At 35.0% G+C, this 15,000-nt stretch overlaps 1 protein-coding gene across 8 annotated transcripts in view; it reads right to left on the bottom strand.

Annotated features, from left to right (window-relative positions):
• Positions 1-2,104: 2,104 nt before the first annotated feature.
• Positions 2,105-15,000, bottom strand: part of LOC122259478 (protein lin-54 homolog) — a 22,109-nt gene continuing 9,213 nt past the window's right edge. For 4 of the 8 annotated variants that reach the window (XM_043026277.2, XM_043026278.2, XM_086552075.1 and 1 more), the window contains 11 exons: positions 13,900-14,103; positions 12,510-12,641; positions 8,733-8,834; positions 8,463-8,591; positions 7,929-8,096; positions 6,019-6,204; positions 5,662-5,828; positions 4,870-5,107; positions 4,469-4,668; positions 3,657-3,835; positions 2,105-3,502 (listed from right to left, as the gene is read on the bottom strand). In XM_043026277.2, coding sequence (XP_042882211.1) covers positions 3,486-3,502; positions 3,657-3,835; positions 4,469-4,668; positions 4,870-5,107; positions 5,662-5,828; positions 6,019-6,204; positions 7,929-8,096; positions 8,463-8,591; positions 8,733-8,834; positions 12,510-12,641; positions 13,900-14,103 — 1,722 coding nt within the window. In that variant the 3' untranslated portion in view covers positions 2,105-3,485. The remainder of the gene's footprint in view (positions 3,503-3,656; positions 3,836-4,468; positions 4,669-4,869; positions 5,108-5,661; positions 5,829-6,018; positions 6,205-7,928; positions 8,097-8,462; positions 8,592-8,732; positions 8,835-12,509; positions 12,642-13,899; positions 14,104-15,000) is intronic. The other 4 variants (XM_086552076.1, XM_043026279.2, XM_086552074.1 and 1 more) reach the window with 3 other exon arrangements.

The following is a 15,000-nucleotide window of genomic DNA, read 5'->3' on the forward strand; positions in this document are numbered from 1 at the left end:
TTTTCCGACTGCTTCCTTGTCGCACAACGGCCGTTACCTGTAAATAATTTGGGAATTGCAAGAATTGTCGATTTTCGAAAAACTGCTCCTGCTCGAAGTACATGTGTAAGTTATGAAAAAAAGCCTATGATTTTTATGAGTCTAGAAATGCTTATCTTTTCAGAATTAAAGTAGATTAAACAATTACATTTTACATTTGAAAATTTACAATCAATTTCATAGGATTTGTTAGTTTAGGGATTTGTCAGTTACAAAAACTCAATTTTTATTTCTATTCTATCTACACACACATGCCTGCTTTCCCGTACTTTATGACTGAACTTTAGCCACAAAACAGCACATAACCCTTCGACCGCGCTTTTCGCGGGGTTGTAATACAGCTTCGGTTAATTCTCTTTTGCCACCCTTCTTGACGGGATTCAGTCTTTTACAGCGTTGGTTGTGTTTAGGCACAGACTGACTCTATACCACCCATTTTTCTGTTGAAACACATCTTAAGCTATGTATTCACTTTGTAGAGCCTGCGAGCAGAACAGCATAGTTCATCCGCATTACAATGTTCTTGAAGGGGGTCTATACGTGTACATTTGTAAGTTCTTGCCACATCACACATGTTTCGTTAATAGCCAAAGGGAGAAGAGTGTCCTCTCTGTTGTGTCTCTACCGATTTCAGCATACACATAATTTTATGTATGGGTGGCCGTTCTAAATATCTACAATACAATGGTGTCTGCATCAGAACGCCAACATATGAATTGAACTTCGAGAAACCTGAACGTTTCTGGAGTTTCTTTGCGGGCTCTAAGATACTTATTGGTTGTGTTCTTAACAATAGTTTGTTTTACCTAGAGGGCAAATCACCGTTACTGGCTCTTTCAAGCTTTGTCAATGGTTCTGCATTTGAACAAAAATCCTTACCACCTTCATGCCAACTTGCACAAACCCTCTGGCAACTTCCCTGGTGAAGGAAGATTTTGAAATAGAGTTGCAATACTACATTTTATCTTTTTTGGTCAACTTTATGAAAATTGTTAATTTTACATACCTTGAATTTTTTTTTTTTTTTACAAAAGAATCTAAAAAATTATCTTTGCAGATCCATTAGACAAAAGTGAAGAACATGCTTCCCATTCTTCTGATCTACTTTCTCTAAAATCTTGTCATGCATTTGCTATGCCAGATTTCATATAGTGGTGTATTGCTGTGCCTGGGGAAATGTGGCTCAAAGGAATAGCTGTTGTTCTAGTATATAGTACAATTTCTTGAACTACTCCTCAAGACATTATATTGCAATTTTGCCAATTCTGATCAGTTTACTTTTCTACACCTCCTTCGTGGTGTTTTACTGGGTCTAGAAATCAGCATTGTCATGTGCCAATCCATAAGTGTCGGTCTGAATATTCAAACGAAATTTCTTAGATTTCTTAAGTGTCATAAATTTAGGTGCTTTGTATGCTCCTACTTTCTTGCTTCCCTTTGAATCTGTTGATTTCACACAAATCTACACCTTCTAAGGAATTAATTGCATATATTTTAGCTTGTCATTATGTCAATTACTATCACTGCTTTAGAATGTTTGACATCTTGAAGTGTTCTTTCTATAAGTAACTGTGTGCCATGGCTCGTGTCATTCAGCTGGCATGAGCATTTTAAGATCACTGTAATATAAGACGCTAGCAGTTTGTGTGATCATCACAACTAGTTGGATATCAAGGGATATATCTTTGAGTGGAATAATGGACATTAATCTTGCAGCATAATGGACTTGCAAGTCTACTGTAGCTCACACAAAGTAACAAAGAAGGGCAAAAATTACATTTTTGTTGTGTAACAGCCTCCAACTTTTTAGTTCTTCCAGAACAGCAGAGTATCAACATATTGCTGGTTGGGCTCTTTAGTATGCTGTAAGTACACTAATTTCAGTTTTCATAGAAGTGTATTTTTAAAACTAATAATCAGTTTTGACCCTTAAATTAAAAACTAATAACGACCATTTTTAATAGTATAATTCATATTCTATATTTCATTATCAGTTTTTCATTCACATTCCCTCTGGTCGAGATCCCATAAATACCCTTATTCATAGGAGAGGAAAAACAAAGTATAATTTTCTCAAGTTTAATTTACAGTCTGGCACAAAGAATCAAAAATGAAACTGGCCAGAACTTTAAACTAATAACTCTAATTCTCACTGTTCCATAAATAAATAATAAAATAATCTAAAATTGCATACTCGTGCATAAATCTTGGCCAGGATTCATAGAAAACAATTATATTGATAAAAATAATACCGAATGTTATATCAGAGATGGATAGTTTACACTAACAGATGAAATGATTATAGTAAAGATAATGGTAATGAAATTCAAAATAATGATTGTGAAGGAGATTATCAGAGCATCGCACAAGTAATAGGAAAAGTGAAATTCACATAAAAGTAAAAAAAAAAGAAAGAAAAACGTCACAATATCAAAGAAATCTTCGCAGAAAAAGATAAAAAAATGATAAAAAAGACAATCATAAAGGCAATCCTTAAATCAATAATAATAAAGTAACAATGTTAATGGTAATAATAAGGATGGTAGTAGTAGTTTATACAATATTAATAATAATAATAATTATCATTATTTTATTCATAATTACAATTATAATAATAATAATAATAATGATAATAATCTTAATAATAATATAAATGCAACTACTAATAAAAATAATCTAAATAAGATTTAGCAATAAGAGTATGAATAACAATGATAAAGATAATAATAATAATAATAATGATAATAACAATAATAATAATAACATCAAAATAATAAAAACAATAAACAATCATAATTACAAGAATAACAACATTAATAACTTAATGATGCTCATGAAAATGTCAACAATAATGATATGGATATGATTATTATGATGACATTCTGTGGTCAAAACACTATAAGGATCACTCTCACACTGGACAAAAGGCTGTATTCCACTATATGCTGCACACATGCAGTGAACACTGGATAAAAAATAAACACAAGAAAAAGTAAAAAGGAAAAAAAAGTTATAAGTGAGGAAACAAATGCACTTGAGAATACTGGAAGAGAACACTAAAGTTATGGAAACAAAAATAAATAGTAGTCAAGTTACAAGGAGAGAGAAAGAAAAGGGAAAAAAAAAAAAAAAAAAAAAAAAACAAGCAGAAAGACTGAGGAAGTTGGTCGTAACAAATATAATAAAAACTTGAGAACAGTTTACAAAACTAACAATGAGAGAGATGAGGATAAACAAGCAATGATAAGCCTTTTACATGAGTATTTGATCTTTTTCTTTCCCATATTAAAAATCAGAATGAGAGCAACACACCAACAGACTCATGTATATGTGAAGCACTTCCCCTGCCAGATGCAGAATCTAGAAAATATAACATTCTTTAATATAAATCTATTTACATGACTTGATACCTCATATTACACTACAACCATCTATTTGCTATCATGCTACGTGTCTCCTAGACCTGAAAAAAACAAAAATAAAAAAATGTTAATCAAATATTTTGTATAAAATCTGATTTTCTTGGATAATAAATAATGCATTCATATAAATGATTCATATAAACATATCAATGCTTCAACTAGTGATTAACAAATCTCTCTGAAGAAGATACCCACCTCTAGATCGTGAAGTATAGCTGCCAATAATTTGCATTAGGCATCTGGAAAACTCAGAGATCACAGTTTGCTCTAACTGTGCTGTGGACACTGATGCACTCTCTGCCTTATCGGCCTGTGCCAGCAGACACTGGCATGTGGCTTCTACGACTTCTTGATTCATGCGACAGTAGCCAGACCTTGAAGACAAATACTCAATCAATAAACAATTAATCCTTAATTGCAGATGAATTGTTAAACAACTTTGTTGAGGGTAAAATCATTAAAAGTTGACTGGAATTTTAAAACATGGTTCTTCACAACATCACTTTATCCTATCCAAAACACACAGATAATGGGCATTTATGCAGGTTACTAATGTATAAGATAAAACATATGCACTTCATATTAATATATAGAGAAGGCAGCAATGGGAATGATGGGGGACCCTGGAAGAAGTATATGTTCAAACCCAAACATTCCAATTGTGCAATATATTCCAGTGCAAATCTGTCTTCCAAGAGACATTACAACCTAACAGAGTTCTTATGAGGCACAGTATGAACATCAGTATGATTTTTTTTTTTATCCAACCAATAAAAGGTAAGAGTACTAAGACCTCTTCCATAAAATAAATCTAAGCTATAAGGATACTGGCAAACATAAAACATACATAAAAACAAAACAAAACATAAAAAGTGAAAAGAATATACAATGCCACATCAAGAAAAAAATGAAAGTTAAGATTTCACCAAAGTATAAAGAACAGTCAATACAGATTTACCAAGCAATCATATTTCACAAATACACTCCTCTGGTGTCATGAAACTTACTTGGATGAAGTTGGAAAGAGCATCTTGGTAGGAGAGTGATGAGAGAAGGAAGGAAGTTTGGATTTGACAGCATTCTGCTGATTCACTCTTGCCTCTGCACACTCAGCTAACTGCATCAGGCCCTTTCTTTCTACACCAGGATTCACGTCAACATTTTTGCAACCAACACATTTACAAATATTTGAACAGGGAATTTTGGCCTTGGGAAGAATGAACAAAGAACAGATTTAGGTTAGCAAAAAATCCATTATAGTATTAGTGCATGTCAAATATATGATATCTTTTGCAAGTACACAGAACAAATTTCATTTATTTACAATTTCCTAAAAACACAAACCAGCCTTACCTTAACCTTTACACCAGAAAATGAGATGAATAGCCAACATCAGAGTAACACTTACCTCATAACATTCACAGTAATTCTTAAGGCATCCAGACCGCTTACAGTTACATCCTTTGTTATGTCTTCGTTCATTGTCACTGCCTCCTTTTCCAATTTTAGGTCGGAAAGCTTGAGGGTTTCGATCAAGACAAGCCTTGATGGCTTTCTGTCTGTCTTCTTCATGAGCTAAGTTGTTGAAACAATTTGCACAGTTGCAGTTATTGCAAAACTCACCATTTGCAAAACAATCACAGTAACTGTTGGGAAAGAGAAAAGGATCATGGGTGGGAGTGCTCTCACATGTTTCCATTATAAAATATGTGAAAGGATACTATCCCCTGTCAGAGATCATATATATTAACCCATTCATGCCGGGGGCATTCCAGCCTTGCAAGTTGCAATGCCGGGGCTCTCGAATGCATAGGCCTAAATCAATTAAATGATCGACGCCATATGCCGGCATCCTGCTAGCGGGCCCTTGAATGCGTGGTACCCATGGTGTACCATCCCATCGATAGAGGGTTAAACTTTTAAATTGATTTAGACTACATAACTTTTCAGAGAGATACTTTACTATGGGGTGGCTTGTGCATGTAGAGATTTCACTTTACTGCTATTGCAAAGCTTATGGTTTGAAAAATATAAAGTCATATATTTGCTAGTGAATTTGTACACATGTGTGGAAAGTGTGGCAGTATTCTATGTCAGTGGTGGTTCACTCTTAAAATTTAATACTGAAACATCTATCTTCAGACTTAAAACTAAACTTCCATGCTCCTAAGTTTTTCTATAGATCCAATAATGAACTTACAGTTTAAGACACTGGCTCTTTGTACAATTACATGGCTTTCTTGGTCTAATTCCATTCGCATCTATTACTGTTCTTGGAGGTTGTGGCTTTGGGGGTGGAATTATTGTACCGGGGGCTGGCTGGCTTGACATCTGGACTGTTGCACTATTTGTTGTATTTGACTGAAGCTGATAAATAAAAAGAGAATTAGTTTAACAGTAACAAAACATAAAAATCAATACAAGAATAACACTAATAAAAATGCTGTATAAATTTACAAATGCAAAACCTTAAAATTTCAAAAACCTTACTATTGCTGTCTTCACATCAAGCAAATCAATTTTGTCCTTTCCAGTGAGTTGCACAACTCACACTTACCTGAGACATATAGTGGGCTGGAATCATGACCACAGAGCCAGGTTGGGTGTTGGAGAGGACCCCAGGGGGAAGAGCTGAGGCTGGCAGGGTAAGACTTGCGGTCTGAGGACGTATGGGAACACTGCCGCCAACACTGGCAGTTGGTACAGAACCAGACACTGGGATTATCACCCGCTGTTTATTGGGCTGTTGAGTAAATAGAGTTATGAGATAAAAATTGTGCTGCAGTGTTGTGTCTTTTGTAATAAAGCAAGATAATATATACAAACTAATTCTGGGCCTACAAGGGAAGTGGTTGTTAAGAATTAAAAAAAAGGATGGAGATGTAAGAACTATTTCCCTTCAAAAGTACTTTTCCCCTTTAACCCAATGCAGATTGGCAGTCAGGATGGGCGATTTCTTACACTGTCAGCACCGGCTAAAAATTAGGAGGACAGGAAAAATGTTTTCTCTGCCCTTCAGGCAGAACAGACTTGCCTAGTGAATATTTTCCTTTAACTCGTTCCCGACAGGACCAATCCGACTTAAAAAGACCAAAATTCCGGGGCTCTTGAACGCATAAGCCTAACGTGTCAGGATTCTCGGCCGCACTGGCCGCGAGCCAGCGCTACTCCCGCGCGCTGGGCTGGACAAAATAACGCGTCCCCGGCGTGTAGCCCAAAAACCACTAGACGTGATATCTAGTCACCTGTCATTAACGGGTTAACCCATTCGCACTGGTTGACATCCATCACGTGGTCGGAAAATATTCCCGGACCTGGGTTGACATCCTGAGATGTCATGCATTTTCTCGCCAAGCTCTGGGCAGGGCAGTTGTGATGCACTGAAGCATCAGCAATAGAACACTAGATTGTTCTTAAATATAATTGTTTTTCATAATTTCTTGGACTCTGTCACTTTAAATTAGGTGTTTGAATATCATAAAATGAGATGGGGGGAAAAAAGAAAACTACATCATATTGATGACATAATGGTAATTTCTACTTCTGATCGGTTGAATAAAAAGACTATTGTAAGATCAAATGTGATTGGCCAAGAAATAAAATAAAATAAAGAATTACTAATGTAAAACTATTTCTAATTTGTTGATTACCCATGATATCCCGTCACATCATGAAGTACATTTACATACTTGTATGTACATTTATGATTATTTGTATTCTTCTTTTTGTTTTTGAAAAAAAAAGAAAAAGAAAAAAAGGAATAAAAAAAAAATCTTTTTCGATACCCCACTAAAAGATTGCTCAAATTTCCACTGGTATTATCACATAGAAGTGAAGAATATAGGCAAAGATCAATAAAATCAACTAGAAATGCATTGACAAAAATAACTCCTTTGTACATGGCAAAATTTTTACATGCCTTTACATTGTAGATGCAATAATGCAAACCATAAGAATAGGGTGGGTGAAAAACGCTCTGAGGTTCAGCGTGGCCCTATGCAGTGGGAATACTCTACGGAATAATGCGTTGTGCGCTTCTTATCTTCCCGGTGTAAGCGGGGGTAGGCAAAAATACATCCCATCGTGAATGTAACAAGGGTTTAGGATGACTTTGGAAAGCTGTAGCTTTGAAACTAATGCTGTTACAGTCATAATACTTCATGACTAAGTGTGCTTCAACTGTGAGCAGTTCCCTATGTCTTGTCATGTGCTCATTAGTGCCTGTCTTTTGGGCCAAATCAGAGCCGTCTAAATGTAAGTTCATGTAAAAATAGACTTTTTTCCTTTTAACCCTATCTTTAAAATTTCTATTAAAATAACCTGTTCATCTATAAATTTTTAAAATCTTACACAAAACATACTGTTTACAAGCTTATCTCCATTTCTTGTACCACTCATATACTATCATATTATTTCAACCACAGTCATGCCCTTGAATAAAAGATAAAAAAAACATTCCCCTCATACCTGTTGACTTGGCGCTATGGGCATTGCTTTAATCTTGATGGGTTGCGATGCAGCTGGGGCAATGGGTTTGTTAGTAGGTGGAGTTGGCCGTATAAGTGTTGCTCCCCCTCCCCCTCCACCACTACCCCCTCCTCCCACTCCTGGGCTCACTAATCTCACATAGTTCATCTGTATAAATAGGAATTTTATTATCAAAAAGCCTTAAAAAAAAAAAAAAAAAAAAAAAAAAAAAAAAAAAAAAATCAAGTGCATAATGAACATCTAAGCATTCCAAAAGCACTATTTACTCTTAATCCTATGATGACAGTGCATCACGCCTGTGTGACACGGCTAAATGCCTGATAATGGGGCGACACACCAGTGTGACGTTCCCAATGCAATATTGCACAGGCTCGGCGTAGGGGGTTTCCACTTATCGCCAGGCCCGTCGGGATTGGGTTAAGTATGCAATATATTTTTTGTGATGGTCAGTTTTGCTTAAACTTGTGTCTAGGTATTCACACCAAAATCAAGAGGCCCAATTCAATAGCTCACCTTGTTTGAAAACATCTGAACATTTTGTGGTTGAGCTGTCAGCTGCTGCACCTGGCTGGCAGGAATCTTGATGACCTGCTGTCCTCCAGAAGTCACAATCTGCCCTGCTCTAACAGTGCTAACTGATCCCTGTTGGATCAAAATTAAATATCTTATTTGGAATTTTTTCTATCCCTTGTGGTTTCTACTTACATCTAGACACTGCACATTCTTTTACATACACTTCCATTCCACAGACTTGGTGATATAATTTCCAAATAGTTAACATACCTGACCAGGCTGAGGAACATTGCTCTTGATAACAATTTTCTGTGGACTGGACAAAATATTGCGGACTGCTCCCCCACTGCTTATCTGGTGTGTTATAATCTGCTAAGGAAATGAAGAACTAATTAAGGTCTTATACAAAGAAATTATAGAAAAATAATAGGCAAGTTGCATAATCAAGAGCAATTAACAAGCCAGTAGGCATAACAAAAGTAAATAGATTACTAAAACATCATAATGCAGTAAAAGCAAAACAAAAATAACAATCAATAAGATAATAAATATATACAGAATATGAAATTAGTACATTTCTAGTCATTAAAAATTCTGTTACCAAGAATTAAACAAGTAAAGAAAATCTGTTTTCAATGTCATAATGTATTTAACATTTAACAAAGTTCAAATTCAGTTATTACATATATTTCCAGAAACAATTAATCATAACTATCATCAAAAAGCAATTGCATGGCCAAGTCAGACTAGCTTGAGCCACAAGAACTGATTTCAGATACAGACTTCCATATCCCAAAGGATATGTAATGTAAAGGCAAAGAGGCCCTTTGCAAAAATATGCAAGCAAAAGTAATGACATCCTAAGGTGCATAATGGAGTATAATTTCAGCTAAACATATAAAAAGATGACTCCCCATCCTTTCTGAAGTAAGCAATAAAAATTTGCTGCATCTGAACAGAACACACACAGCAGCATCTAGGGTACAAATAATTTATGATGATAAATTTTTAACAAGTAAATTTTTAGACCTTTACTTCTACCTGGTCTAGAAATAATGGAAAGACTTTGAACTATGCACTAATCTGCCAATTTCTGGGCCAATGTTAAATTTGATATCTACAGAAAATAAAAAAAATACCTACATAAAAGTTATGGGAATTACTGGAAAGGATACTCTTACAATATCTACACTAATCTAAGACAAAGCACCAAAAGGGTCTAACTTTGATATCATGACAAAATTAACCAGTATTCATTCAAACAAATTGAGAGACAGTCAGAGAAAAATAGAGAGTGAGAGATCTTAACCCGTTGCAGACGGGGCCTATGAAATTGGCGCTAGCAAGCCAGATGGGAGGGTTGGTGGAATGCGGGAGACTCACACTTTGCCCCACAACTTTTTTTTTTCAGCCAACTCAAACTAATTTATACAACAAAGGTCTGAAAATCTTGCTCCGAGACATATACTTGTATACTATAGCAATGTTTAGACAAATAACATCGGTAGTTTAGTCTCCATTCAGGAGGAATATATTCTATCTCGAATTTGTGTAAGAATTATGTGTCATAATATTTTCTTTAAACCATTAATGCCATGTGACATGATATCACATCATGTGGTGGCAATACTTGCTACCGGGGACAAGACATCGTGTCATGGCTTTTTGTATGGCCAGCATGCCAGGTGAACAGGCACGTAGTGGTTGGCTGTGGCCAGAGTGGGTGAATAATATGAGGCATTAGGCTTATGTCACTACGTACACAATCACTGAGCATACTAGCCATATAAAAAGCTATGACATGATATCATGTCATCTATCATCAAATAACTTTTAGGAATTGAAACTTCGTTTTTTTCAGATAACATTGTCCACTTAGCACATGAAAAGGAACTATATACACTGAGACAATTTTTACATATCTTCTTGCTGTATATAGGCATTTGAAATATTTAGCACCAAGTGTAGAGAAATTTGTAAATATCCTATAGCTAATGGAATGAAGCCATGTCATTAATCCGCATATGCACAACACCACTCAACATTAAAATTTTCTAATGATATTATCCTATCATTTAACCCATTCATGCCAGGACATATTTTTGCATACTTCCACTGACAGCAGGAAGATAACAAGTGTGTGACGCTTCTAGCCGGGGTGTTTTCTCGCTATGCAGGGTCACACTGATCCTCTCAGAGCGTTTTTCACCTACCCTGTTCTTATGGTTTTCATGAATGCGTCTACAATGTAAAGGCACAAAAATATTGCCATGTTCAGATGAGTTATTTTAGTCGAAAAACATTATAGTAATGCCTTTTTAGTTTTATTTTATTGAACTTTGCCTATATTCTTCACTTTTATGTGAATATATAAAAGGAAAGTAGAAGCAATCTCTTAGTGGGGCATCAAAAAACGTTTTGTGCTTATCTTTTTTTTTAACCAAAACGAAGAGAAGAACTATATGAATAATCATACATGTATATGAGTATGTACATGTACCTCGTGACATAACATGACATGATATCACAGGAAATCAACAAATTAGAAGCAGTATTGCATTAGTAATCTTGTACTATATTTTATTTCTTGGCCAAACACATTTCATTTTACAACAGTTTTTCGACTAAGATCTTTTTATTCAACCGATCAAAAAGCAAAAATTAACATGATGTCATCAATATAATGTAGTTCTCTGTGACTTCATTTTTTTTAACATTATATCTCATTTTATGACATTCAAACACCTAAACTAATGTAACAGAATCTAAGACATTATGTAAAACGATTATATTTGAGAACAATCTAGCGATCTATTGCTGACATTTCAGCACGTCACACTGCCCCACCCAGGACTTGGCCAGAAAATGCACCAAAATGCACCATGTCTCAGGGCGTCACCCGGATCCGGGGATATTTTTCGACCCGGTGATAGCACGTCAACCGACACGAATGGGTTAAAAAGACTATAAACATTAATTGATAGCATTACTTGTCCAATATAAAAAATGGTATACCCTGTTGATCCCGAGTAAATCTGACCAATTTTGGATTTTCTGCAAATTTTAAAAAGTTAAATCAGTGATATGGCCTTTTAAAGATATCCTTATTTCTTCCCCGAAATGAATTTTTTTTGCCTGATATCCTTATTTCTTCCCCAAAATGAATTTTTTTTGCCTGATATCCATATTTCTTCCCCGAAATGAAAGATTTTTTTCCTGATATCCTTATTTCTTCCTAAAAATGAAAGGTTTTTGCCTGATATCCTTATTTCTTCCCCGAAATGAAAGGTTTTTGCCTGTCTTACTATATATCACAAAGAGATAATGTACCAAAAGAATAGCCTAAATATTTTAACAACTATTCCTTATCATACAGGAATTATAATGAAAATATAACAATGAAGTTCAATATAATAACAACAATAATAATAAAATGATAATTAGTAACAGTAGAAAATAAAAAATAACCAATGTAATCAAATACAAATATAATTAGCACAATCAATCAGACATATACTATTGATCTGAAATTCAAATTCATTGGTTCTCTTGTCAAAATATCATTACTGTAAGTGAGGAGAAAGCGCACATTCCTCTACATGAATTTTTTTTTTAAAGCCTAAACAGATGGGGTTGCAATGCAGCACATTACTTAAAAATAACAGATTGCCTTTTACTGTTAACACCTATGCACTGGGGGAGAAAGCTTGCCCAGTCCAATCCAACCAGTGTCACTGACTAAGGGTAGAGTATACTTTTTACTGCCTTCACTGCCTGCAACTTCAGTTTATAATTAGACCTGTTCTTCTGTAGTAGTATATATAGTATCTAAAACTCGAATGATCTATTCCTTCATTCAGTACTATGATAATATCCGTTCAAAGTGTGACCAGCAAGTTGCTAGGAAATTAAGTTGATTATGTTGGTAACAATGAATTTATCAATGTTTGTTGCATAACAATTACAGAACGTGCCAAATCCCTTTCAGTTGCAATCACGCTGCTCACAGCTAAATGTCCCATCACCAAATTCTTAACTGCCACGCACCTGCTGTTGTCCGGAGGGAGGAGCAGGGGCTATTTTGGTGGGAGACTTCATGGCCATGGATACAGGTATCACCAACTTACTTGGAGATTTCAGGGGAGAAGAACTCCCCATATTGACACGCTGGACAACAATCTGCCAAATGCAAATCAACCTTAAGAGATCACTTTAACACCCAAGGGTTCATCAGGTGTATGATGTCATCTATCCGATCTCTCAGGAGTCAATGTCACATATGCAGAGCCTACTTTAGCCTTTCACTTTCCATGATCTTTTCTTGTGAAAATAATAATAATCTATACACAGACATTAAAATTTCATAACTACTCAAGTGAAGTGAGGTGGAAAAAGAAATCTCCCTTCGTAGTAAATAAATTCTCCACATACAGCCAACATGAATACCAAATCATTTCCCAGTGATCATGACAAAACTCTCTCTTCTTTTTCAAATAAACAAAAGTGCTGTCAGAAAATTGCTATAGGTCATCTATTTCAACAGCTTCTCGAAAAACTTACTGCTTATGGAGTAAAGTGTTTGAATAATTTCTGAGGTAAATTTGGTGAAGATTATGGCACCATCTTAACTCCACTACTTCATCACAAATGACTAATAAACCTAACAACATATAATGAATTTACTTGGCAAGTAATACCCAGTAGCTAAAGCATGAAGGAAAACTAGAAAATAGTAGCAATTAGGAAAAATATAAAAACATGCTATAAAAATAGCTAGATTCATCCATAAAATGGAAAACTGGTAAATAAAATTACCTTCTTGATAGAAAAGGAAACAATCAAGATTTAATAAAATGCAAAAATAAAAAAAAGATTAAAAAAAAAATAAAAATAAAAATAAAAAATAAAAGAAAACCATAGTGGCCACTGCATACCTTTAACTTCAATTGGTTAACTCTCATCTCCCCAATTTTGTAAAGAAAACCAAATGTGCAACGAGATGATGATAACGTGACTTTGTAATCATATAATTAGAGTGTTTTCGAGCTTCACCCCTAACCAAAAAAGTGCAGTGATCAGTTAAGCTTCCATATCTACTGTAATAGTGCATAAAATCAAGAGAAATTCAATAAAGAAAACAATAAACCAATGATCCCTAATCTGCAACATCCTCCAAGAAGAATAAGACAGAAATTGTTGAAATAGCTTCATCATTCCAAATTCTTTATCAAATATTTCCTATACAGCTATTTTATTCTAAGGGTCCTAAAAGATAGATAAGTGGACCTTAATCAGATGTGTCTAGTCAACACAGGAACATGGTTGCCCAACAGAAAAAAAAAATAAAAAATTCTGGATAATGTAATAACTGAAGTTGAAGGAATTCAACAGAAAAGGAAATGTAAAGAAATAAGTGCATGGCACTCCTTCTACTTACCTTGTTTGGAGACTGGCTCACAGTCTTTGAAGGTGAAATAAGTCCCATTTGTTGTGCCTGCTGTAGCGTAAATTTGGTGGGAGACGGCACCATCTGGCTGCCACCTCCAGTGCCACTCTGACTGGTGACCAGACGAACCTGCTGTCCTCCAAGGCTGCCTAAGCTGCCTCCTGCCTGACTCGTGATGATCACCTTAGTTACAGTCTGTTGGAGAGCATTTAACAAGAACTATATGGTATATCCTGTAAGGGTGACCTTATCTTACCTAAATACTCTTTTCTAAGTTAAAAATAAAGGGAAGAAGAAAAATAGTGAAGGAAAAAGAATCTGCCAACAATTCAGTCAATATATAAACAGTAGACAGTAATATTAATTTGACATTTTAACCTAACATTAACCCGACAACAATGGGGTGGTTTTTGCTCCGCTGTGTCTTAACCTATTCATACCGGGGGCATTCCAGCCTTGCAAGTTGCAATGCCGGGGCTCTCGAACGCATAGGCTTAAATCAATTAAATGATCGACGCCGTATACCGGCACCCTGCCAACAGGCCCTTGAATGCGCGGTACCAATGGTGTACCACCCATCGAGAGAGGGTTAATGCCAGGGTATTTCAAGCATGCAGACCTAACACCACTCAAAGTTGATGGGTTAATAATCATATACTTTGCACTCTAATTCTGAATGTATTGTAAACCTCTGACCATATGAATGTTCGAACAAGTTAAGTTAAAAAGAAAAAGAAAAAAAAGTCTTGTATCATGTTTGCTTATTCTTTTGCAACTTACTGTATACAATTTTTCCCACTGAGAAAAGCTGCATTAACCAACTGAGACCACTTATTAATCATTGCTTACACATAGATGGTTCCATAAGCATTTAGTCACCAAAGAGTCAGTTAAAAGGCCTACCTCATCATTTTTTTTCCTTGTTTTTTTTTTATTTTTTATTCTTATTTCTACTATTAATTTAATTGTTATAATTGTTACAATAATAATAATAATAATATTAATAATAATAATAATAATAATAACAATAATAATAATAACAACAATAATAATGATAACATTAATAATAATAGTAGTAACAGAAAAAAAAAA

Source organism: Penaeus japonicus, unplaced genomic scaffold (genome assembly GCF_977035675.1).
Source record: "Penaeus japonicus unplaced genomic scaffold, GWHDUDI00000001_assembly GWHDUDI00000026, whole genome shotgun sequence".
In the NCBI taxonomy this organism is placed as follows: Eukaryota; Metazoa; Arthropoda; class Malacostraca; order Decapoda; family Penaeidae; genus Penaeus; species Penaeus japonicus.